We start from the raw sequence: 26886 nt of genomic DNA, 5'->3' as shown, positions 1-26886 counted from the left end.
TGACTGGAGCATGTTCAGACAGGCGGCCACCTACAACAACATCACAGATCTCCAGGAGTACACAGAGACCGTCACTGCCTACATGAGGAAGTGCATGGATGACGTTACGGTCACCAGAACCATCTCCATTCGGGCCAATCAGAAGCCATGGCTGACAGGGGAAGTCCACAGGCTCCTGTGGCCTCAGAACACCGCCTTCAGAGCTGGGGACGAGGTGGGGCTGAGGACAGCTAGGGCCAACCTGTCACGAGGCATCAGGGTGGCCAAGAGACAGTAGTCCATGTATATTGCAGACTATTTCAACGACAGCAGAGACTCCAGGAACCTGTGGCGGGGGATTCAGACCATCACAGACTACAAGCCCTCGCCACAGACCTGTGACAACTCCACGTCTCTGCTGAATCGGTTGAACGACTTCTTCGCTCCCTTTGAGGCAGACAACAGCACCACAGCACAGAAGACCCAACCACCTCCCAGCGACCAGGTGTTGACGCTGTCCCCAGACAGCATGAGGAGAGCTCTCAGGACGACAAATGCATGAAAAGCCCCGGGTCCTGATAACATTCCTGGTCGTGTCCTGAGAGACTGTGCCAAGGAGCTCACAGATGTCTTTACAGACATCTTCAACATCTCGTTGAGCCAGGCTGTTGTCCCCACATGCCTCAAAGCCACCACCATCATCCCGGTCCCGAAGAAGCCGTCTCCCTCCTGCTTCAATGACTACTGCCCTGTCACACTCACTCCCATCCTCATGAAGTGCTTCGAGCGGCTAGTCATGCGGCATATCAAGTCTGCCCTCCCCCCCGCCCTGGACCCTTTCCAGTTTGCATATCAGTCCAACCGTTTGACCGATGACGCCATCTCCACTGCCCTCCACTCAGATCTCACCCACCTGAAGACAAAAGACTCGTATGTCAGAATGCTGTTCATAGACTTTAGCTCAGCATTCAACACAATCATTCCTCAACAGCTCATTCATGAACTGGACCAACTGGGACTCAACACCTCCCTGTGCAACTGGCTGCTGGACTTCCTGATGGGGAGACCACAGGCTGTATAGGTCGGCAGCAACTCCTCCAGCACCATCACATTGAACATGGGGGTCTCCCAAGGATGTGTGCTGAGCCCCCTCCTCTTCACTCTGCTGACCCACGACTGCACACCAACATCCAACTCTAAACTCTTCATTAAGTTTGCGGATGACACGACTGTGGTGGGTCTCATCAACAGTGGCGATGAGACAATCTACAGGAGTGAGGTGAGCCGCTTGGCCTTGTGGTGCAAGGACAACAATCTCCGCCTGAACATGGAGAAGACGAAGGAGATTGTTGTGGAATTCAGGAGAGCGCACACCCAGCATGCTCCACTATCTATCGACGGTGCTGCAGGGGAGAGGGTGAGCAGCACCAAGTTTCTGGGTGTGGACAGGTCTTCAGAGATGTGCACACCCAGAAACTTGGTGCTGTTCATTAACACACTGAACTCAGGGACTGCACATTTCACTGTACCTCGCTCATTTACAGAGGTGCTTGAAAGTTTGTGAACCCTTTAGAATTTTCTATATTTCTGCATAAATATGACCAAAAACATCAGCAGATTTTCACACAAGTCCTAAAAGTAAATAAAGAGAACCCAGTTAAACAAATAAGACAAAAATATTATACTTGCTCATTTATTTATTGAGGAAAATGATCCAATATTACATATCTGTGACTGGCAAAAGTATGTGAACCTTTGCTTTCAGTATCTGGTGTGACCCCCTTGTGCAGCAATAACTGCAACTAAACATTTCTGCTAACTGTTGATCAGTCCTGCACACTGGCTTGGAGGAATTTTAGCCCATTCCTCCATACAGAACAGCTTCAACTCTGGGATGTTGGTGGGTTTCCTCACATGAACTGCTCGCTTCAGGTCCTTCCACAATATTTCGATTGGATTAAGGTCAGGACTTTGACTTGGCCATTCCAAAATATTAACTTTATTCTTCTTTAACCATTCTTTGGTAGAACGACTTGTGTGCTCAGGGTCGTTGTCTTGCTGCATGACCCACCTTCTCTTGAGATTCAGTTCATGGACAGATATCCTGACATTTTCTTTTAGAATTCGCTGGTATAATTCAGAATTCATTGTTCCATCAATGATAGCAAGCCGTCCTGGCCCAGATGCAGCAAAACAGGCCCAAACCATGATACTATCACCACCATGTTTCACAGATGGGATAAGGTCCTTATGCTGGAATCCAGTGTTTTCCTTTCTCCAAACATAACGCTTCTCATTTAAACCAAAAAGTTATATTTTGGTCTCATCTGTCCACAAAACATTTTTCCAACAGCCTTCTGGCTTGTCCACATGATCTTTAGCAAACTGCAGATGAGCAGAAATGTTCTTTTTGGAGAGCAGAGGCTTTCTCCTTGCAACCCTGCCATGCACACCATTGTTGTTCAGTGTTCTCCTGATGGTGGACTCATGAACATTAACATTAGCCAATGTGAGAGAGACCTTCAGGTGGGGTTTACATTAGACTGTATCAGCGGATCATCAGATTAACGTTTTGAAAACGATTAGTGTGCACACAGCAACGCCAATACACGATTCGTGTGCACACAGCAACGCCAATACACGGATACGCTCGGCTCCGCAGGCATCCTGCACTCCAAATCACTCCGCCCTGAACAGCGAGTGCCCTCTGGAGGGTGCGCACTCCAGCCCTGCGCAGCTCACAGAGCGCGCGAGTGGAGCGCACGAGCTGTGATTCGGGACTGAGCCGCTGTGTGTGTGATCTCAGTGCATGTCGGGCATGCGCGTCACTTACCACTTGCAAGTGGAAGGATGGCAAGCCTAAAGACAATCATAACTACACAATGGGCAGTATTTGCATCAGTATTTGCAGTATTTTCATACTTTTATACTCTTTAATGAAAGGTGATACAAGGCGGAAGTCCGTGCCGTTTTTCAGCAGTCGCGTCACATGACCAATGCCAGCAAATCAGGAAGGTGGATGTCACAGTGACGTTGTCCAGTGACGACACCAGCTAGAGCTCAGCACAGCGTATCCGCGTATCCACGTATTCTCAATGTTTACACAGCACCGGACCAGACACGATCTGGATTGAATACGTGGACCCTGGCGAATTCCCGTTTCCCGGCGTTTCCAGGCGTTTTAATGTAAACGGACAGTGCATCCGTGAAGAAAACGAGACAGATACGGTCTAATGCAAACTTGATCTCAGTTACTTAGCAGTTACCCCGGGGTCCTTTGTGACCTCGCTGACTATTACACGCCTTGCTCTTGGAGTGATCTTTGTTGGTTGACCACTCCTGGGGAGGGTAACAATGGTCTTGAATTTCCTCCATTTGTACACAATCTGTCTGACTGTGGATTGGTGGAGTCCACACTTTTTACAGATGGTTTTGTAACCTTTTCCAGCCTGATGAGCATCAACAACGCTTTTTCTGAGGTCCTCAGAAATCTCCTTTGTTCATGCCATGATACACTTCCACAAACACATGTTGTGAAGATCAGACTTTGATAGATCCCTGTTCTTTAAATACAAGAGGGTGCCCACTCACACCTGATTGTCATCCCATTGATTGAAAACACCTGACTCTAATTTCACCTTCAAATTAACTGTTAATCCTAGAGGTTCACATTCTTTTGCCACTCACAGATATGCAATTTTGGATCATTTTCCTCAATAAATAAATGACCAAGTACAATATTTTTATCTCATTTGTTTAACTGGCTTCTCTTTATCTACTTTTAGGACTTGTGTGAAAATCTGATGATGTTTTAGGTCATATTTATGCAGAAATATAGAAAATTCTAAAGGGTTCACAAACTTTCAAGCACCACTGTACACTATTCCGCACTACCTCACCTTAACAGCTATTAGTTTATTGTTTATACTGCTTATTTCATGTTTACCTGCTATACCTCTGTAGCGCTTTTAATGTGTGGGTGGAGCACAGAGGACGGCAGGACACGCTTCGAGGCAGAGAAGGCTATTTATTTCCACCAACTTTTCAGTCTACTGTGGCGTAAGCCCATATACACACACACACACACACACACACACACACACACACACACACACACACTCTCTGCATCTGGTCCTGGGTTGCGCTCCCTCTGCTCTCTCTCTGCCTCCTTAAATAGGGAGCGGTTACTGGGAAAACACACACAAAACACAGGTTAACTACCGTCAGGTGTAGCGATTCTGCCACTCACCTTCCCTGGCTCCGCCCTCCTGTCACAGGCCGGTGCTTGACCACGCCCCCGCTGCCACATACCCCCACCGCCCGACTCAGGCCGGGCACCTGTCCGGCCTGCAGCCGACTCCCCCCCCCCCCCCCCTTGACGGGAGAGGAAGTCCGCCACGACCATCTGCGCCCCCGGCCTGTGGACCACCTTGAAGTTGAAGGGTTGGAGTGCCAGATACCAACGGGTGATCTGCGCGTTGGCATCCTTCATGCAGTGGAGCCACTGGAGGGGCGCGTGGTCTGAACAGAGGGTGAAAGGGCGCCCCAGCAGGTAGTAACGGAGGGCGAGGACCACCCACTTGATCGCCAGGCACTCTTTCTCAATCATGCTGTAGCGCCCCTCACACACTGACAGCTTCCGGCTGATGTAAAGGACCGGGCGATCCTCCCCCTCCACCTCCTGGGACAAAACGGCCCCCAGCCCTCTGTCCGACGCATCCGTCTGTAACATAAAAGGGAGAGAGAAGTCAGGGGAGTGTAAAAGTGGCCCCCCACACAGTGCAGCCTTTACCTCAGAGAAAGCCCGCTGGCACTGCTCCGTCCACTGGACCGGATCTGGCGCCCCCTTTTTAGTGAGGTCAGTCAGCGGGCTGGTGACGTCCGAATAATTAGGTATAAACCTACGATAGTAGCCAGCCAGCCCCAGGAACTGTCTCACCCCCTTTTTGGTCTTGGGCCTCGGGGAGGCCGCAATCGCTGCTGTCTTATTAATTTGGGGACGCACCTGCCCGTTGCCCAAGTGGAAGCCCAGATACCGTACTTCCACCCGCCCAATCGCACACTTCTTTGGGTTGGCAGTGAGTCCCGCCCGCCTCAGCGACCTAAGGACGGCCCTCAGGTGTTGCAGGTGCCGCTGCCAGTCATTACTATAAATGATAATGTCGTCTAAATAAGCGGCCGCATAGGTGGCGTGGGGCCGGAGGACCCTGTCCATCAGCCGCTGAAACGTAGCGGGTGCCCCAAACAGCCCAAACGGAAGTGTGACGAACTGGTGTAAGCTGAACGGTGTGGAAAAGGCCGTTTTCTCCCGGGATAATGGAGTGAAGGGGATCTGCCAATATCCCTTCGTCAAATCCAGTGTCGAGTAAAAGCGAGCCATGCCTAGTCGATCGAGCAGCTCATCAATACAAGGCATTGGGTACACATCGAATTTAGACACCGCATTGACTTTTCTATAGTCCACACAGAACCGGACCGAGCCGTCGGCCTTGGGAACCAAGACCACCGGGCTGCTCCAATCACTGTGGGACTCCTCGACGATGCCCACTTCGAGCATGGCCTGAAGTTCTTCCCGAACCACCTTTTTTTTGTGTTCGGGTAGCCTGTAAGGGCGGCTACGCACTACCACCCCCGGGGGCGTCTCTATGTGGTGTTCTATGAGGTTAGTGCGACCGGGCAGGGGCGAGAACACATCCGAAAACTCGGCCTGCAACTGGGCGACCTCCGTGAGTTGGGTCGGGGAGAGGTGGTCTCCACAGGGGACCGGAGAGGTACGTGCTGCCAATGTCCCTTTTTGAACCTCCGGCCCCAGCTCCGCCTTCTCCGGAACTACCGACACCAATGCCACGGGGACCTCCTCGTTCCAGAGTTTCAGCAGATTGAGGTGGTAGATCTGTAGTGCCCCCTCCCTGTCCGTTCGCCTAACCTCATAGTCGACGTCCCCGACTCGCCATGTGACCTCAAAGGGTCCTTGCCACTTGGCAATTAATTTGGAGCTCGACGTGGGCAACAGGACGAGTACCTTATCTCCCGGAGTGAACTCTCTAAGGCGCGTGCCCTTGTTGTACAGGCGGACCTGCTGTTCCTGGGCCTGCCGCAAATTCTCCTGAGTTAGGTGGGTGAGCGTGTGGAGTTTTGCGCGCAGGTCCATAACGTACTGAATTTTATTTTTGCTCTGTGAAGGTCCCTCCTCCCAATTTTCCCGCAGTACAGCTAAGATGCCGCACGGCTTACACCCGTATAATAATTCAAACAGGGAGAACCCCGTGGAGGCTTGGGGGACCTCTCGCACAAATAACAAGGGTTCGAGCCACTTATCCCAGTTACGTGCGTCCTCACTTACGAATTTTTTGATAATATTTTTGAGGGTGCGATTGAACCGTTCAACTAAACCATCCGTCTGTGGGTGATAAACGCTGGTGTGGATCGGCTTAATACCCAGTAGCCCATACAGTTCGCTCAGTGTTCGTGACATAAACGAGCTGCCTTGGTCAGTCAGAATCTCTTTCGGGATTCCAACCCGGGAGATGACGTGGAAGAGGGCCTCTGCAATACTGCGTGCTGAGATATTGCGAAGAGGCACCGCTTCCGGGTATCGCGTTGCATAGTCCACCAGAACCAATATAAAGCGGTACCCTCGTGTTGACCGATCTAATGGCCCGACGAGATCCATCCCAATTCTTTCGAACGGGGTCTCGATTAATGGTAGAGGGCGCAAGGGCACTTTTGGAATGGCTGCTGGGTGGCCAATAGAATCAGGCCATTATCCGGGCGAGTGTCTTATCCTGCCCGAGGTGTCCAGCCATGGGATTAAAGTGAGCCGCCTGGAATACCAATTCCTGGCGGCTCTTTGGAATTAATAACTGGGTGACTCGCTCTTTCGTCTGAGTGTCCTGCGTCACTCGGTATAATCTATCCTTCAAAATGGAAAAACAGGGGAAGGATGGGGTGGCGTTTGGCTGGAGCATTTGACCATCGATTACTCTCACTTGGTCAAACACGTGTTGCAGAGTCTCGTCTCGCGATTGTTCCAGTTGGAAATCCATGAGGGATTCCCCAATAGAAAGAGGAGGAGCCGGCGGCTCCTCACTCTGTCGCGGAGATGACGTAGACGGCTCTGCAACCGCAGCTCCAGCCAAAGCGACACCGGGACCCTCCCCTGTCAACCAGCAGGACCCACTCTTTACTAGGCGTGCCATTAAACCCTGAAATCCCGGCCAATCAGTCCCCAAAATTAAAGAGTGGGTAAGGCGAGGATTAACCGCCGCCGTCACTATGGATTTTTCCCCTCTGAAATATATGTGGACCGACACCAATGGGTATCTGTGAACATCCCCATGCACACACAACACCTTCACCCCCTGTGCTCCCCCCAATGCCTCGTCTTGCACCAGGCTTTGGTGGATCGAGGTCTGATTGCAACCCGAATCCACCAACGCCTGATATGTAGCCCCTTGTACACTTACCGGTATGCGATACGCTCCAGCCCGATCGAGGGCAGCTTCTGGCATGTCAGGGATCCGCACCACCGCCCCCACCTCCATAGCTGCGCACTGTTGCTGCAGGTGGCCCGGTTCCCCGCAGCGCCAGCAAACTGGCCCGGGCCTTCCCTCTGCAGCTGTGTTCTGGGGCTCACTCACCTGAGGGGGGGGGAGAGAAAGACACAGAATGGAGAAACGGGAGGGCACCACGGGTGCGGCGGGCCGGCTGGGGTGGAGCCGGCCCCCGCCTCCGTGGTGGGGGAATGGGGCGAGGACGGGACACAGAGGGGGGGGAGAAAGAGAGAGAGAAGAGGGGAGAAGAGGCAGCGTCGTTGGCCGTCCTGCCGCCGGAACAGCCGCCAAATGATCCTCCGCCAGTCCTACGGCCTGATCCAGCGACGCCGGGCGGTGGCACTGGACCCACTCCGCGGTTCCAGCTGGTAAGCGGGCGATGAATTGCTCCAGCACCACCTGATCGATGATTCCCTCGGCGTCGCGATCGTCTGCCCTCAGCCACCGCCAGCAGGCATCCTGGAGTTGCTGGCCGAACGCGAATGGCCGGCCGACTTCCTCCATCCGCAGCACGCGGAAGCGCTGGCGCTGTTGTTCGGGCGTGCGCCCCACGCGCTGGAGGATGGCCCGCCGAAGGTCGGCGTAGGCCAGCCAGCGGTCGGCGGGGAGCTGTAGTGCGGCCAGCTGCGCCTCTCCCATGAGGAGGGGGAGGAGGCGCGCTGCGTGCTGCTCCATCGGCCACCCCGAGGCTTCGGCGACTTGCTCGAACAAGGTGATAAATGACTCGGGGTCATCCTGCGGGCCCATCTTGGTCATGGTGAGGGGAGACGGGCCCGCGGCCGGGGCACTGGTGGATCCCGCCGACGCGAGGAGATGCCGGAACGTCTCTCGATGTTCCTGCTGGGCCAGCACCAGGGCTTCAAAGCGTCGCTCCTGCTCTTTTCGGAGCGTGACGAGTGCCTGGTGCTGGCTCTGCTGAGCCGTGGCGAGGGCGTGGACCAAGTCCGCGAACGGGGAGGATTCCATGGGGCTGCAAAGGTGGTGCTCCACCTTTCCCGGGTTTCAGCACCACTGTAGCACTTTTAATGTGTGGGTGGAGCACAGAGGACGGCAGGACACGCTTCGAGGCAGAGAAGGCTATTTATTTCCACCAACTTTTCAGTCTACTGTGGCGTAAGCCCATACACACACACACACACACACACACACACACACACTCTCTGCATCTGGTCCCGGGTTGCGCTCCCTCTGCTCTCTCTCTGCCTCCTTAAATAGGGAGCGGTTACTGGGAAAACACACACAAAACACAGGTTAACTACCGTCAGGTGTAGCGATTCTGCCACTCACCTTCCCTGGCTCCGCCCTCCTGTCACAGGCCGGTGCTTGACCACGCCCCCGCTGCCACAACCTCAAGTGCCCTTGACTGTTTATTTGCACCAATTTGTGTGTGTATGTGTGTGTATGTACAGTATATATATATATATATATATATATATATATATATATATACACACACGAGTGTTTAGTCTATGTCTAGTTCTTATCGAGAGTGTTTATTATACTGTTTATATTGTTGATTTCAATTATTCTGTTTTTATTTATTTCATTGCCTGTTTGCACCGTGGGTCAGAGAGGACTGAAATTTCATCTGTGCTGTATGATGAACATGTATAGCATATTTGACAGTAAAGTTGACTTGACTTGACTTGATATCATGAGGTCTCACTGATGGCAGAAGAAGAATGATGTGTGGAAAACAAATACACACACTAAAAGACAGGCAGACAGCTGCAATTATCATTTCTAATTATCTCAGTGCTTCAAGTCTATAATCCTCTACTGGGTTCATGCAATGTTTCCTCCAAATACCAAACATGATAAACAAATTTCACAAACAAACACGGGTGGTGTAGTGGTTAGCGCTGTCGCCTCACAGCAAGAAGGTCCTGGGTTCGAGCCCCGGGGCCGGCGAGGGCCTTTCTGTGTGGAGTTTGCATGTTCTCCCCGTGTCCGCGTGGGTTTCCTCCGGGTGCTCCGGTTTCCCCCACAGTCCAAAGACATGCAGGTTAGGTTAACTGGTGACTCTAAATTGACCGTAGGTGTGAGTGTGAGTGTGAATGGTTGTCTGTGTCTATGTGTCAGCCCTGTGATGACCTGGCGACTTGTCCAGGGTGTACCCTGCCTTTCGCCCGTAGTCAGCTGGGATAGGCTCCAGCTTGCCTGCGACCCTGTAGAAGGATAAAGCGGCTAGAGATAATGAGATGAGATGAGATGAGACAAACAAACACTAAATTTATGGCTCTGATGTTTATCCTTTTGTGTGATTTGTACTTTGGTAGGACAATGTGTCAGAATAATTTCTCACATCAAGAAATGAATGAATGCTGAGAGAAAATGGAATGCAGTCATTTGAAATTTCTAAATAAAAAGTGAATCTTATCGTGGAATTCTTTGATTTTTTTTTCAATTCACCCCATCGTTGATTATTTTTCGAAAACTGCACACTGGGCGGCACGGTGGTGTAGTGGTTAGCTCTGTCGCCTCACAGCAAGAAGGTCCGGGTTTGAGCCCCGTGGCTGGCGAGGGCCTTTCTGTGCGGAGTTTGCATGTTCTCCCCGTGTCCACGTGGGTTTCCTCAAGGTGCTCTGGTTTCCCCCCACAGTCCAAAGACATGCAGGTTAGGTTAACTGGTGACTCTAAATTGACCGTAGGTGTGAATTTGAGTGTGAATGGTTGTCTGTGTCTATGTGTCAGCCCTGTGATGACCTGGCGACTTGTCCAGGGTGTACCCCGCCTTTCACCCGTAGTCAGCTGGGATAGGCTCCAGCTTGCCTGCAACCCTGTAGAACAGGATAAAGTGGCTAGAGATAATGAGATGAGATGAGAAACTGCACACTCTATAACTGTTGTGTTTTATTCATTCCCGATTGTGGTGATATTCTCATATGATTGCTTCATATAAATTGACCTGCAAACAGATAATAGTCCATAAGCTCACCCCTGAACAACTATTTTCATCTTTTTAACTGTTCAAATAATTGGTCCAAATTATTATTTTTGAAACTCACAGAGATATTTGAGAGATGGGAGGTTTTCTCATCTCGAAGAAACCATCAAATTTCCCTGAAGATAAGGAGTGTCTCCATGCAAATGTCCTTCCCTGTTATATATTTAAGCAGTGAAGACCAAGAGCTTTTACTTCTTCTTCTTCAACACACACCATGATCTCTACATCCCTCCTGCTGCTGCTGCTGGCAGCCGTACACTGTAAGTGTTTTTACATTTGACATTGAATACAGTTTTATTTTTACTGACAGCTTTTTGCTTTTCCAACATTAAAATAACTTTTCTTTCCCAGGTGTTCACTGTGTTGAGCTGATCCAGACCAGATCCACAGTATTAACCCCTGGTCAGTCACTGACTCTGACCTGTAAAGTGTCTGGATATTCATTAACTGATAGCAGCTACTGTACAGACTGGATCCGACAACCTGCAGGAAAAACTCTGGAGTGGATCCGAGAGATATGTGCTGCTGGTGGCACTTACTACAGTGAGAAACTGAAAAGCCGGTTTCAGGTTTCCAGAGACACGTCCAGCAGCACAATAACATTAACAGGGCAGAACATGCAGACTGAAGACACAGCTGTGTATTACTGCGCTCGAAGACCACAGTGAGACAAATCAATAACATCCCTGTACAAAAACACCTCATACAGTGTACAGCAGGGGCGATTTCTCAGAGACAACAAGGGAAGCCGAGCTTCCCCTAAAATTCTCTCCCCAAACTGCGGCATCTACGACGTTGAATTCTCATTAAAACAATAACTTGCATAACATAATATATGCCCAAGATTGTATTTATGTTCATAACTATCCTGTAACTTATTTGAGTGATGTCTGACGAACTTGCAGTTCGCTACGAGAATCACCTTTGCTGCCAGGCTGTAACCTTTCTTATTTCAATGGGCTCTATGAACTGGCAGCAGTGTTGCCAGAATGGGCGGTTTTAAGTGCATTTTGGTGGGTTTTGAACATATTTTGGGATGGAAAACGTCAGCAGTATCTGGCAACACTGAGTGGGAGCCAGGTATCCATTGCAGTCTACGAGACGGCTCTGAACAGCCAATTTCGGCTAGTTGTAATTGGTTAAAATCAACAAAATCATCACTTCCAGGGAAGCCGGGCTTCTCTGTGACTAAACGAGACAGTGGGAGGGACAAGAAGCCGGGCTGATAAAGGATTATTGGAGGTAGTGTTTGAAAGACATGAGGAGGGCGGTACTTCGTCGAGGAACACGGAAGTATGATCAGTCAGTCCCTAGCGGATGTCGAGAAAGTGCAATCGTGTGCCAAAGTGCTGTCCGAATTTCTTTTCATATAAACGTTTCTTCTCATTGATGTCTCTGTACATTACTCTGTAAATAAATGTAAATTTTACTCGTTGTGCTCCGTTAACTTTCATCCATTCTATCAGTTTGATCATTCGTGAATTCACTCATTTATTTCATTTGTAGTTCAATCTGGTTGTAGGCTAGCTTGAGCCTTATTGGGATCTGCAGTGCTAGCTGCTAACAGAAATTGGTGAAGTCTCTGGAAAGCACAACCAGCTGGTATGACAGGGTCACAGACCGACCATTTTCTGGAAAAGGAGCGGAGGGCAGAATTTGTGTATAAATAGTGTTCATGTTCATGAATCTGAAGTGTGTATATTGTTCAGTAATGTTAAGAGAATGGTGGGCTCTGTGTTATAGGTTATACCTGGGTATGCTATTCAAGGTTCTGTGTGTTGCATAGCCTACCTGGTTATGAATTTCCAGACTGTGTTGCAGAAGATGTTCAAGGATGTGTTGCACAGCTGGGTGTTGTGTTAAAGACTCTGTGTTGCATATCAAGGTATGATGTTCAAGGCTCTTCGTTGAATAGCCAGTGATTTTTGGATGTTTGATATTTTTGATTAAGGATATGAGGCACTAGCCTGGCAAGCCAGACTATAACATGAAATGTACAAGCAAAAATACTTTCTGCCACTAGGTAGGGTTGTCTAGTTCACTATGCTAATGGGGCACACCTTTCTATGCTTTGATATCCGGCCTACAGGTTTTACGATGAATGCGTAAAATGGGCTTCCCCTGTTTTAAAAACCAGCAGCCGCCACTGGTGTACAGTATAACAGAATGTCCACAAGATACAAAACTTATCAATCCTCTTTCACTGATACTTTAATGTTTGTTTGAAAATTATAACATTTGATAAATAGGCTTCTGTTCCATTAAACGCCACACATTCTCCATCAGATGAATCTCCTCCCTATGTTTGAAATAAATTTCACTGGAATGAAGTTTTAATAGCTTGTATCATTTCAAACACACAAAGTGTAGTTTTGATCAAAGAAGTGCATTAAAATTATATTCTTTCACGATTCATCATATTGAACCTTTTATTCATCTCTTCATTTCACAGAGTATTTCATGAAGATTTAAAATAAATGTGTAAACGTTTCTGCACCTATAGAGGACAGTATCTCACTTCTTCTGAGGTTAAACTCATGAAACTTGCTTTTTTTCCTGAAATGAGAAAGGACACAAGTATTATCTCTCAGAATTAGGAGCAGAGACATCGTCTGAATAACAGCAGTTACACACTCAGCATATCAATTCAGACACCTTCAACATGTATGTTATAAACACTGATATAGATATTGATGATAAACATTGATTCATTCAATAAAATATGTTCATTAATATTTAACAACCATCTCTAAAGTGAAGGAAATTACGAAATTACAAGAACTTTGAAGGTCACTTGCATGTTCACCAATTATTAAAAACAGCCACTAAACTGAACTGACAAATTGTAAAATGTGTCATCGCTCTCATCCTCGGCACATGCAAAATCAGCCCTTGGATCTTCATATTATAGACCTGACTCTATTGGTTAAAAGGATGTCAATGCAAATCCATCCTGTTCTTATTTGCTCTGCAAAAATCAGCTTGTTGCTCAGCTAAAGCTCATGTCACCCAACTGAATTCCAGAACTTCCAGCCATCACAGAGTTTGATTATGGGGCTGAGCATCATTCAGCAGTGCATTTTTATCCTCATGTTAACACAAGGTCTCTGAGACTTCTTTATGTTTCCCACTGAGTGTATGATTGAATGCGTTCATGATTGTTTCTGATTGTTTATCTGGCAGGTTTTTGCAGTGCTAAGATCAGATTGAACCAGTCTCCTGCTGGAGTAAAGAGACCTGGAGAAACTGTGAAGATCTCTAGTAAAATAAGTGGATATTCAATGACGAGCTCCAACATACACTGTATATGACAGAAACCAGGGAAAGCTGTGGAATGGATTGAGAGGATGAATACAGGCAATAATCAAGCAATATATGCAGAGTCTGTGAAGAACCAGTTCACCATGACAGAAGATGTCCCAGCAAGCACACAGTATTTAGATGCCAAGAGTCTGAGGACAGAGGACACTGTGGTTTATTACTGCTCCTGAACAGACACAGTGACTGGAGCTGAGGAAGCAGCTGTTCAAAAACCAGACACACATTTTATCTGAACTAACTGAAGCTGCTTAAGCTGTAATTGATAGACAGGAAAACATTCTCTGTATCTGTTTAGTGCTCCAAATATCCATGTGTGTTTCTGGATTTAACAGAAACGTTGGAGTGGCCTGAACTAGATATTTTTTTCTTCAAAATAGATACATCTCTATGAACCTGATCACTTTACCCCTGGAAACACTGGAAAAAATCCCAGAGGTAGAAATGGCATCAGTGTCAGCATGGTGTGTGAATTGTGGCTAAGATGGTTCTTCACCCAACAAACTCAGTCATCCCAGTCCCAATACACACCTCTAATCTCAACCAAATTTACTGGAAGATTCCTAAAAAACTAACCTCCAATTTGTATCAGTTCAGTCCACATTATCTTCTGTTCATTCCAAATAATGTATTCATATTTCTCCAACCATACTCCTCACATGGGTGCTCCGGTTTCCCCCACAGTCCAAAGACATGCAGGTTAGGTTAGAATAGAATAGAATAGAATAGAATAGAATAGAATAGAATGCCTTTATTGTCACTATAGACCCCTTCGCAGTAAACGTCATTCATACTTAAGAGGAAATTGCGCGCGCAGCCTGGACTCAAAAAAGACTCAGCGACGGTCAGACTGACTTTTGGCGATGGTAGAGATGAGAAGAAATATTTGGAAGAAATGCCTAGTTGTTGTGTTGTCGGGTGTCAGAATCATAGCAGTGATGGGGTTAAAATGTACAGAATTCCAGCAGGATGTCACCCATTCCAAAAAAATCGCCAATGTCTATGGCTACAAGCCATCAAACGTGTAGACTGGGATGAAAGCACTATCAAAAATGCGCGGGTTTGCAGCGCCCACTTCATCACAGGTAAGATCAGGCTATTTATTAAATCTTTCTTTTTTATTCTTTCTAGTCTTCGTTTATTGATGTAGCAAAATACTTTGGTAACATTTGTCTGATTAGCTGGGTCATAGTTACACAATGTAATGAATATTGTTAGCATGTTAACTTAGCTTTGCATGCAATTTTGTTTGTAGGAGAGGTCTCGCTTGACTTAAGCAGTCCAGATTTTGTGCCATCATTATTTGTGTATGCTGAAAATCACAATTTTAAAGCAAGGATGGAAAGGTAAAATTGTGTGCCCTCACTCTAAATGCCAACTTACGTTGACTGCTCTAACCTAGCTCCCGCCCTGTTCAGTTTCATTTCTGGTCTCTGCCTCTCGCTTTTTACGCAGCTCTGATTTCTCTTAGCTGCACTCTTTACACTATCATTCCTTTCATGCCGTTACCTCCTGCAAATTGCTGTTTAGTGTTGGTCTAAAGACTTGTAGGCACGAAGTTTTTCGTGGGTGTACACTGAAGTCTTGTCAATAAGGTACGAGTATATATCTGGCCATTGTATACCAGGGAACTTACTAACATCGTCCGTCCACTCTTTAATTAAATACGGATCCGGTAGGCGATGTCCACTTGTTAGAGTTAACTTATTTATGTAGCATTCTCGATCTTGTAACGACAATTGTTTTGCATAATCTGACAGCTCATAATGCCGGTCTATGGGCAGCGCCATTGTTTCTGAGTCCGCGCATCCTAGCAACGGTCGGTTTGTTTACAAACATGTGAAGGGGTCTATACACATGTACAATGAGATTAAAGCATCTCCAATAACAGTGCAAAACAGTGTGTAGAGTGAGATAGAGAGAGAGGAAGGGGGAAAAAAGGGGGGAAGAGTGTGTAAGGGGGATAAGGTGCACAGTCCTGAGGTGTATGTGTTGTGTTATACATTATGGAGTGAGGTGTTGCTCATTGCACATATAAATAATTGCACAGAGAGAGTCACATTATAAATTATTGCACGAGAGAGTCACATTATAAAATGAAATAAAATATAATATTACACATTTATGAAGTATTGCAAGGTAAGGTAGGTGCACAGACTTGAGGTGTATGTGCTGTGTGTAAGGTGCACAGTCCTGAGGTGCACGTGCTGTATGTAAGGTGCACAGTCCTGAGGTGAATGTGTTGTGTGTAAGGTGCACAGTCCTGAGGTGAATGTGTTGCGTTTCACATTATGGAGTGAGATATTGCACATTATAAAAGTATTGCACAAAGAAAGCCCCTTATAAAGTACTGCACATTATAAATTATTGCACGAGGAGAGTCACATAGTAAAATAAATAGACTATAAAGTCAGACCATATCCAAGTTCAGGGCAGTTATGGCTTTTGGAAAAAAGCTGTTTTTGAATCGGTTTGTCTTTGTCCTGATGCACCTATAGTGCCTCCCTGAAGGCAACAGGTCGAACAGATCAAAGCCAGGGTGGGAGCTGTCCTTGATAATGTTCTTAGCTCTGCGAAGGCAGCGGGAGGTGTAAATGTCCATCAGGGAGGGGAGAAGGCAGCCAATGATCTTCTGTGCTGCCTTAACGACCCTCTGGAGCCTCTCCCTGTCTACAGCAGTGCAGCTGCTGTACCATACTGTAATACAGTACCTCAGCAGGCTCTCAATGGATGAGCAGTAGATGGTCAGCAGCAGGTTGGAGTTTAGGTTGTACTTCCTGAGGACTCTCAGGAAGTGTAGCCGCTGCTGACCCTTCTTAATGACTGCTGTAATGTTTACTGACCAGGAGATGTCGGCAGAGATGAGGACGCCAAGAAACCGGAAGGTGTGGACCCTCTCCACATACTCGTTGTTGATGTAGAAGGGGGCTAGGTCGGTGCTGTGCTTCCTGAAGTCAACAATGAGCTCTTTGGTTTTCTTGGTGTTCAGAGCGAGGTTATTTTCTGAACACCAGGCTGCCAACTTCAGGACCTCCTGTCTGTAGGCTGCCTCATCTCCCTTTGAGATGAGTCCGACCACTATGGTATCGTCAGCAAACTTGATGACGAGGTTGTTGTTGTGGGTCGAACTACAGTCGTGGGTGTAGAGGCAGTACAGGAGGGGGCTCAGCACACAGCCCTGTGGAGAGCCGGTGCTCAACATGCGGGTGGAGGAGAAGTGGGGGCCAAGTCTCACAGTCTGGGGCCGGTTAGTAAGAAAGTCCTTTAACCAGGCACATGTGAGAGGGGGGAGGCCAAGAGTGTCCAGTTTTCTAATAAGGATGTCCAGGATTATTGTATTAAAAGCTGAACTGTAATCCACAAAAAGTATGCGGACGTAGCTCTGCTGCTGCTCCAGGTGGTTTAGCGCAGAGTGGAGAGCTACGGTGATGGCGTCCTCTGTATATCTGTTTGTGCGATATGCAAACTGGTAGGGGTCGAAGTCTGGGGGGAGGTGGTCCTTGATGTGCTGAAGAACTAGTCTCTCGAAGCACTTCATGATGACCGGGGTGAGGGCCACAGGACGGTAATCATTCAGGCTGGTGACGGGAGACTTCTTCGGCACTGGGATTATTGTTGCAGATTTTAGGCAGGGTGGGATGACTGTCTGAGCCAGGGAGAGGTTAAAGATCCTGGTGAAGGTAGGGGCGAGCTGGTGGGCGCACGCTCTGAGCACCTTACCAGGTACACCATCTGGGCCGGCAGCTTTCTTGGGGTTCACTGCCAGGAGCACCCATCTGACATCATGCTCCTGTACAGTGAAAGGAGTGGTGTAGGAACTGTGTGGTGGTGGGGGCAGGGCAGGAGCAGATGAGTGCTGCTGAGATGTTTCAAAGTGAGCAAAGAATTGATTTAGCTCCTCTGCTAGTGGCGCACTCCAGTCTCCTGTTGGCACATCACAGGTTAACTTGTGACTCTAAATTGACTGTAGGTGTGAATGTGAGTGTGAATGGTTGTCTGTGTCTATGTGTCAGCCCTGTGATGACCTGGCGACTTGTCCAGGGTGTACCTCGCCTTTCGCCCGTAGTCAGCTGGAATAGGCTCCAGCTTGCCTGTGACCCTGTAGAAGGATAAAGCAGCTAGAGATAATGAGATGAGATGAGATGAGATTAAATTGATGTTAAATCGAGACATGTGATGTGACTGTGATGAACATCTGCAGAGCTGCACTCAACACAGCTCCTCTGTAATGTTTATGCAAATCTCCATCTCCTCTTGTAATATTAGCACCGTGCTTATCTCGAGAGGAAGCGGTTCTCATTCGTCCTCCTTCAATACAAACATGTTTGCTTCAGCTCCACTGCTGCTGCTGGCTCTCACCCCCTGTGAGTGTTTGGATCGAAGCTTTATGAGTTCATCTGATCCTTTCAGTTCAACATGTCAACCTTTTCTTTTTCTCTTTTCACAGATGTGTTCTGTGCTACTGAGCTCATCCAGCCAGACTCAGTGGTGATAAAGCCAGGAGAGAATTTAACTATCACTTGTAGAGTGTCTGGAGCTTCGATCACTGATAGCAGCAGCCACTACAGCTTAATTCGACAACCTGCAGGAAAATCTTTGGAATGGTCAACACCATTTATTATAATGGGGGTATTAACAAGAAAGATTCACTGAAAGACAAGTTTGTCATCTCTCAAGACACTTCCAGTAACACTGTGACCTTACAGGGACAGAACATGCAGAGTGAAGACACAGCTGTGTATTACTGCACTCGGAGACCACAGTGAGACAAATCAACAACATCCCTGTACAAAACCACCTCATACAGTGTACAGTATAACAGAATGACCACAAGAGACAAAACTTATCCATCCATGGCAAACTAAAAACTAAATAATCCCACAAATTACAAGAGTTTCGTGTTAATTTTTTTTTATTCGTTTGCGGTGTAGATTTGAAGGCAAGGCAAGGCAAGTTTATTTATATAGCACATTTCATACACAGTGGCAGTTCAATGTGCTTTACAGAAGTAAAAGCAAAACATTAAACAATAGAGAATACAATTACATAAAATAAATGGGAAGAAATATAATAAGAATTAAACAATAGTAGAAATAAAATAATAAAATGAAGTAGAAGTTCAAATAGGGGAAAAAACAGCAGAATAAAATAGAATAAAAATTATGTAAAATTTGAAACATGCAGAGACTGTAAAAGTAAAGATTATAAAACATGTAAAGAAGACAATATTAATTATTTAACAGAAAGCATCTGAAAACAGCTTGGTCTTTAACCTAGATTTGAAGCTGCCAACAGCAGGAGCATTTTTAATGTCCTCTGGCATTTGGTTCCATAGCTGCACTGCATAGTAGCTAAAAGCTGCTTCACCATACTTTGTTTTAACAACAGGTTTTAATAGTAAATTTTTCTGTTGCGATCTGGTAGATCTGACTGGGTTAGGCCGCTGCAACATATCAGAGAGGTAATTGGGCCCTGTACCATTTAGAGATTTGTACACCAGCAGCAATGCTTTAAAGTCAATTCTATAGCTTACTGGAAGCCAGTGAAGGGACCTTAGAATTGGAGTAATGTGCTCTGTTCTTTTTGTTCGTGTGAGAACCCTAGCCGCTGCATTTTGAACCAGCTGAAGTCGTTTGATGGTCTTTTTTGGCAGGCCTGTGAAAAGGCCATTGCAGTAATCAACCCTACTAGAGATGAAGGCATGTATCAGTTTTTCCAGATCATTTTTTGACATAAGTCCTCTTAGTTTGGAAATGTTTTTTCGGTGATAAAATGCCGTTTTAGTGATTGCTTTCATGTGACTGTCAAAGTTTAGCTCACTGTCAATGAAAACACCAAGATTTTTAACCATTTCTTTAGTTTTAATCCCTTTTGTGTCAAGAATAGTGGTAATCCTGAGTCTTTCATCTTTTTTTCCAAATAGAATTACTTCTGTTTTATCTGTGTTCAGCTGAAGAAGATTTTGTGACATCCAGTTGTTGATTTGATCGATACACTGGTAGAGACATTCAAGGGGGGCATAATCATTAGGTGATAAAGCAAAATTAATTTGGGTGTCATCTGCATAGCAGTGATACAAAATTGAATTGTTATTGATAATTTGCCCAAGTGGGAGCATATAAAGGTTGAATAGTGATGGTCCAAGAATCGACCCCTGGGGGACACCACAGGTCAAGGACACTGACGTTGAGGAACAATTTCCCATGGTAACAAAAAAGCTTCTATCTTTTAAGTATGAATTTAACCAATTGATAACTTTACCAGTCAATCCAACCCAGTGATCAAGTCGATATAGCAGTATGTTGTGATCAACAGTATCAAAAGCTGCACTGAGGTCCAGTAATACCAGGACCGATGTTTTGCCTGCATCAGTATTAAGACGTATGTCATTTATAACTTTAATCAGCGCTGTTTCAGTGCTATGATTGGCACGAAATCCTGACTGAAAATTATCAAAATGGCTGTTTGATATCAAGAAGGCAGTTAATTGATTGAAGACAATTTTTTCAAGGATTTTCCCGATGAATGGTAAATTTGATATTGGCCTGTAGTTATTTAATACTGAAGGATCCAGATTTTTTTTTTAAGTAGGGGCTTTACAATGGCTTTTTTCAGGGACACAGGAACAACGCCAGTCTCTAGGGATGTATTTATAATTTGAAGCACACCTGTAATTATAAGATGAAGAACAGACTTAAAAAAGTTGGTGGGCAGAATGTCCAATTCAGATGTTGCGGAACTGAGATTTTGTACAGTTTTTTCAAGAGTCTCATAATCAATTAAACAAAATTCTGACATTGTGTTGAAGTTATCTATCTGTGTCATTGGTGATTGCAGTTTTTCAATTTTTTGCAACTGAGATATATTATGAGCAATATTCTGCCATATTTTATCAATTTTACCTTTGAAGAAGGATGCAAACTCATTGCATTTATTAACTGAGAGAAGTTCAGGTGCTAATTGTGGTGGGGGATTAGTTAGCTTCTCTACTGTTGAAAATAGCACACGGGCATTGTTCATATTCCTGTTGATGATGTTGGAGAAGAAAGACTGTCTTGCTTTACGAATTTCATAATTATAATTACAAAGCATCTCTTTCTGGATTTGATAATGGATGTGAAGTTTAGATTTGCGCCATTTTCTTTCAGTCTTTCTACATTCTCTCCTTAGCAGTTTAACAGCCGGGTACTGCTTCCATGGTGCTTTCTGCTTATCATTGACTCTTTTGATTTTGAATGGAGCAATATCATCCATAATTTGGGTCATATTTAAATTAAAAATTTCCAGTAAATCATCTACAGAGTCTGACATTTTGGTTGAGTTCTGAGAGAGAGCTTGCTCAAAGAGAACACATGTGTTGTCTTTTATGACTCTCCTACCCATAGTCGTTGAGCTGTTCTGAATGTGAGGAGACTAATGGCCCTTTTCCACTACCCTTTTTCAGCTCACTTCAGCTCGCTTCAGCTCACTTCAGCCTGACACGGCTCGCGTTTCGACTACCAAAAAACAGCATGACTCGGCTCGCTTCAGCCCTGCTTAGCCCCTAAAACTCGCACCGTTTTGGAGTGGGGCTGAAGCGAGCCAAAGCGAGCCGAGTGAGGCTGGGGGCGTGAGCAGACACTCCCCTGTGCACTGATTGGTGAGAAGGAGTGTCCTCACATGCCCACACATGCCCCGCGAGCACGCTGGGATCTGTAAACACCGCAAACCCGGAAGAAGAATAATTACAAATTACGAGAATTTCTGAAGCCTTATGCGCCTCGCCTCATCTATACGCTCTTGCCAGTATCTGTTGGCGTTGTCAGTGACAACAAGCCACAGCACCAAGACCAGCAACACTAACGACTCCATGTCCTCCATGTTTATTGTTTACTATTCGGGTCGTGAGACTACCGCTTAAAAGCTCACTGATGTCACTGTTTGTGCCGCTTAACGACATCACGTGATGTCCACCCACTTTCGCTAACTCCACCCAATGTGTCCACCCACTTCCAGCCAGCACGGTTCAGCACGGTTGTAGTCGAAATGCAACTCCAACAGCCCCGCTCAGCTCGACTCAGCACGGCACGGCTCAGCCGCGTTTGTAGTGGAAAAGCGGCAATAGAAACATCAGAGAAAACACAAAAATGATCAGATAAGGCCAGGTCAACAACAGTAGTAGAAACAGTAAGACCCTTTGTGATGACGAGGTCAAGGGTATGACCACAAGAGTGGGTCGGCCCCTGTACATGTTGTACTAGGTTGAAGTTGTCAATAAGTGCAAGTAGTTCTTTGGCATAAGTGTTTTCAGTATTATCTACATGCAAGTTAAAATCCCCAGATATAATAAGACAATCAAACTTTAAGCAAATGACTGACAACAGTTCACCAAACTCTTCAAGAAAGACCTTGGCTGAATGTCTCGGAGGCCTATAAATAGTTAAAAATAATATGTTAGGAGAGCATGTAACAAGTGCACATAAGTGTTCAAAGGATGTAAAATCACCAAGTGAGGATTGTTTATATTGAAAAGAGACTTTGAATATATTTGCGATCCCTCCACCTTTCCCTTGTCGGGTAACATTCAAAAAATTAAAATTTAGAGGAGCTGCTTCAATAAGGGTGGTAGTACTATTTGCTTGATCCAGCCAAGTTTCAGTTAGAAGCAAAAAATCAAGATTGTGTTTGCAGATAAGATCATTAATTAAAAATGACTTGTTTGAAAGTGATCTAACGTTCAGAAGAGCTAGCTTTACAAAAAGTCTAGAAGTAATATCTGCTTGTGCACTCTGATGTTGTTTTAAAACAGGAAGGAGATTAGATTGGTTTACCCCCTGGGTTAAATGTGCTCTATGTTTTCTATTTCTTATCAACACAGGAATAGAGAATGGCATAGGCATATTGGGTCCCAGCTGGTTTTCAAAACTACACCCATTTGCAGGGACCCAGAGTAAATCAAACAAGACTTTCTAAATGTTCCATTTGGTTTGAGGGTGAAAGGATTGGAGATGACATGTATCTTTTAGATGGTGAAAAAGATTTGTAGCCAGCTGAAAGTCCTGGGCGAACACAGTTTTGATGAACTGGGTACACTGCTTGTCGCGACAGATTTGGGCTGGAAAAAGAGAGTGTAGCCGTTGGGAGCAATCTTTGCATACTATTAGGGAAATCCATGCGGGTGGGAGACGGAGATAGTGCAGTGAAGTCAGAAGAGCGAGAAATTGGTGAGTTCTTTGTATGGCAGTTTGTCTCTGATTTTTGGCAGTCTGTCTTTGAATCTTGGCAGTCTGGCAGGTCAGATGTCTGTGTGTCCTTGATGACGACTTGCAAAGATGATTGTTTTGGCTTTGCAGAGGTATTGTTTTTTGTAACTATGTCAGTCTGCGACATCTTATCAACTGTTTTCCTCAATGCTGGCTGAGAAAAGATTGCAAGTCTGTAATGGTCTACTAAGACTTTGGCTCCAATCCAGCTGAGTTCAGTGCTATTTGGCTTGAAGAATTCTCTGCGATTCCAGAAAAGGTTAAAATTGTCTATGAAGTTCATACCAAATTAAAAACAAGTTTTTCCAAGCCAGGTGTTAAGACTGAAGAGTCGAGAAAATGCAAAACTTCCTCTCATTGGGAGTGGGCCACTAATAAAAGATTGTATTCCAGTCTTATAGAGATCAGAAAAAAGTTTTCTGAAATCATCTTGGACAAACAGCTGTTCTCTGAAAACATCATTTGCTCCCACATGCACAACAATACATTTGATAGTTTTATGCTCGAACATGAGTTTCAAAATGCTGTCTTTGGTGTCAGAGATGGATGCATTTGGAAGGCAGCAAATAATCATCCCATGACTTTTTAAATGTCTTACAGTGGAATCACCGAGAACAAGGGTTGTGGGATCAGGTGGTGTTACGAGCTGCTTTTTGCCTCTTCCCACAGCTCTTCGATCTTGGTGCGATCTCTTTTTACGATGTGTTTGTCCGCTTGAAAAATCCTCTTCCACATCCCTGAGGCATTCAAATTTGTTCTGAAGCCTTATGGGCTATGGATTTTCCATAGGATTGTAAATCCTATTGTAATTTGTAGAACGAGCTAGTGTTGAGGTAATTACTCTTCTGTTTTTATTTTTGGGCTTGCCACCCATCATTTGCCAGTTTTCTGTACTCACATTTTGCCCAGCTTGATCGATGAATTGAAACCACAATGCTACATCTCTCACACTGCTGCACATTTATACACATTATTATAATCACATCACGAACAAGAACTTGTTTTACTGTGATATCATTAAATAACAATAATCACCTCCAACAAATCAGAGTTTGTGTATCATGTGTGAGAAAGTGTGAGAGCATTTTGTGATGACTTTGAAGAAAAAGTAGAATTTTTCCATTCACATGATCCCAATATCCTCAGGCATTGAAAATAATTATCATTCTCACATTCACTGTTTCATAAAAACAAACCAAATTCAGCACCAAAGAACATTTTTCATTCTGATGATTAAAACCTGTCGAGGACAGAAACCAGCAGGCTGTTTTGAATGGACCAGCATCCCAATATGCAAATGTTGATGCAAAATTTCCCCCTTCCAACTACATATAGAGAAATATGTCACTGTGTCACTCAGTCGCTGTGGGCTCTGGAGAATTTAGCACTGCTTTTAGTTCAACGATGTTCCTTCCATTTTTGCTGCTGCTGGCAGCTTCATCCTGTGAGTTTCACTTCAATCATGAACTCAGAGCTGAGAGCAAATTATCGCAGTTATGACATACTGTACAGACATTTCTGACTGAAATTGTGACATCTCTTATTTTTTTCAGATGTGGACTGTGCAGTAGAGCTCACTCAAGTCACCTCAGTGATGTTAAAGCCAGGAGATTCTTTAACCCTCAGCTGTAAAGTATCTGGCTACTCTGTTACTGATGACAGCTACGCCACGGCTTGGATCCGACAACCTGCAGGGAAAACTCTGGAATGGATAAACCACATTTGGGGAGGTGGAAGTACCACCCATAAAGATTCTCTAAAAAGCAAGTTCAGTATTTCTAAAGATGGCTCCAGCAGCACGGTGACTCTGAGAGGACAGAATCTGCAGACTGAAGACACAGCTGTGTATTACTGCTCTCGAAGACCACAGTGAGTCAAATCAACAACATCCCTGTACAAAAACACCTCATACAGTGTACAGTATAACAGAATGTCCACAAGATACAAAACTTATCTATCCAAGTCTCTCTAAAAAAATAAATAAACACACAAATTACAACAGAATTTCATGTGAGGTTTTTATTTTTCAGTTTGTAGTGTAGATTTGAAACTGCAGTGCTATGGTACATCTCTAACACTGCTGCTCATTATACACACTATTATAATCACATCACGAACAAGAACTTGTTACCTCCGCCAAGGAGGTTATGTTTTCGGTCGCGTTGGTTTGTTTGTTTGTTTGTTGGTTGGTTTGTCTGTTAGCAACATTACGGAAAAAGTAATGAACGGATTGCTCTGAAATTTTTTTCCAGAGGTGTGACTGGGCACAAGTAACAATCCATTAAATTTTGGCAGTGATCTGAATCACCTTCTGGATCCCGAATTTTTTTAAAGGATTCTTGGCGGAGGTCTGGCTCTCCGAGTGCTTTTCTAGTTATACTGTAGTCTCATTAGGGAACAATAACCACCTCAACAAATCAGAGTTTGTGTATCATGTGTGAGAAAGTGTGAGAGCATTTTGTCATGACTTTGAAGAGAAGTAAGAATTTTTCCACGATCATGATTCCAATATCCTCAAGCATTGATAATAATTTGTGGACCCTGTGCTTCCACTGCTACAAATGTATCCAATCCACTGTATCTTTTTCCCTGGAGCATGTTGGATCCAGTTTGTACAATAGCTGCTATCATTCAAGCTATATCCAGACACTTTACATTGAATGGTCAAAGCCTGTCTAGGCTGGACAATCACATGACCTGGCAGAGCAAAATCAATTGCACCAAAAGCAACTGCATTAAAAAAAATAAATAAACAGTCACTTAATTTCTCGAAAATATCTCAATAACAAATACACAAAGTACAACAATGGACACTTCAACAGATGTGTGAACTTCCAGGATGCAGTGACGAGCAGCACCAGAGAATAAAGGAGCCACATGGTTGCAGATGAGGCTGTACTGGTCGGATCTGCTCTTTGACGGTCCAGCTTTATTGAAGTAAAGGTGAGGACTGAGTTTGCATCATGTAAGGAAGTGTAAAATGACAGTTTTTCTTTTGGTTGACAGGATGAAGGGGCTGCAGGATATCGTAACATTTACTGTTGTGATTCATGTGACAGGAAGATGACTGCTGAGGATCATGAGTAAAAATGTACTTTTTTTTACCTTCAACACTCCAGTTTATATCAAGTTGCAATTAAAAGTCTTAGAATCATAAATTTATGGTCACTGGGAGTCAGTACATCTTATACATAACACAAAGAATACACAGTACATATGAGATAAATTACAATTAAATGTCACTGAATTCGAGTTCGTTTTTCAGACACCAATCGATTCTGATTCAGTGATCATCAAACCTGATCAGTCTCAGAAACTGACTTTAGGACTGATTACATGGCTTGGATCAGACAGGCACCTGGAAATGGAAAAGGGCTGGAATGGGTTGCAACTGTCTCACAGGGTAGAAGTAACAAATATTACTCCAGTGCAGTTAGTGACCACTTCATCATCTCCAGAGACAACAGTAAGATGCAGGTGTATCTGCATATGAACAGCGTGAAGACAGAAGACACTGCAGTGTATTACAGCACTAGAGAAGCACAGGGACATATGAGGCTTGAGAGCTGGACATCAACCCCTTCATAATATGGAAACTTGTCTTTTTCTGTCCTGGTCACTTCAGAAGATATAAGGAACATGATCCCCCCCCCCTCCCCCAAATATTAAATATTATTTCTGAGGAAACAATAAAACACTTGTAAACATACTGAACATAATCATCAACAGGGTGGAGTTATGAAGTGTTGCTGAGTTATTCTTCCCTCTCTGAAGTTGATGATGTTCCTGGAACTGGAAGAGATCACGCTACACCGCCGGCAGCCAGCAGAGGGGGCAGCGGTGCACA

At 45.3% G+C, this 26886-nt stretch overlaps 2 gene segments (V, D, J or C); both read left to right on the top strand.

The window, feature by feature from the left end:
* The window catches only part of LOC132868321 (immunoglobulin heavy variable 3-33-like), a 33840-nt gene that overhangs the window by 1927 nt on the left and 5027 nt on the right, over positions 1-26886 (top strand).
* Positions 10694-11503, top strand: LOC132868319 (Ig heavy chain V region 914-like). The segment is given in 3 exon segments: positions 10694-10739; positions 10831-11134; positions 11485-11503. Coding segments are annotated over 3 exon segments (369 nt in total).

Source organism: Neoarius graeffei, chromosome 20 (genome assembly GCF_027579695.1).
Source record: "Neoarius graeffei isolate fNeoGra1 chromosome 20, fNeoGra1.pri, whole genome shotgun sequence".
Lineage (NCBI taxonomy): Eukaryota > Metazoa > Chordata > Actinopteri > Siluriformes > Ariidae > Neoarius > Neoarius graeffei.
This window is presented reverse-complemented; position numbering and strand designations above follow the sequence as displayed.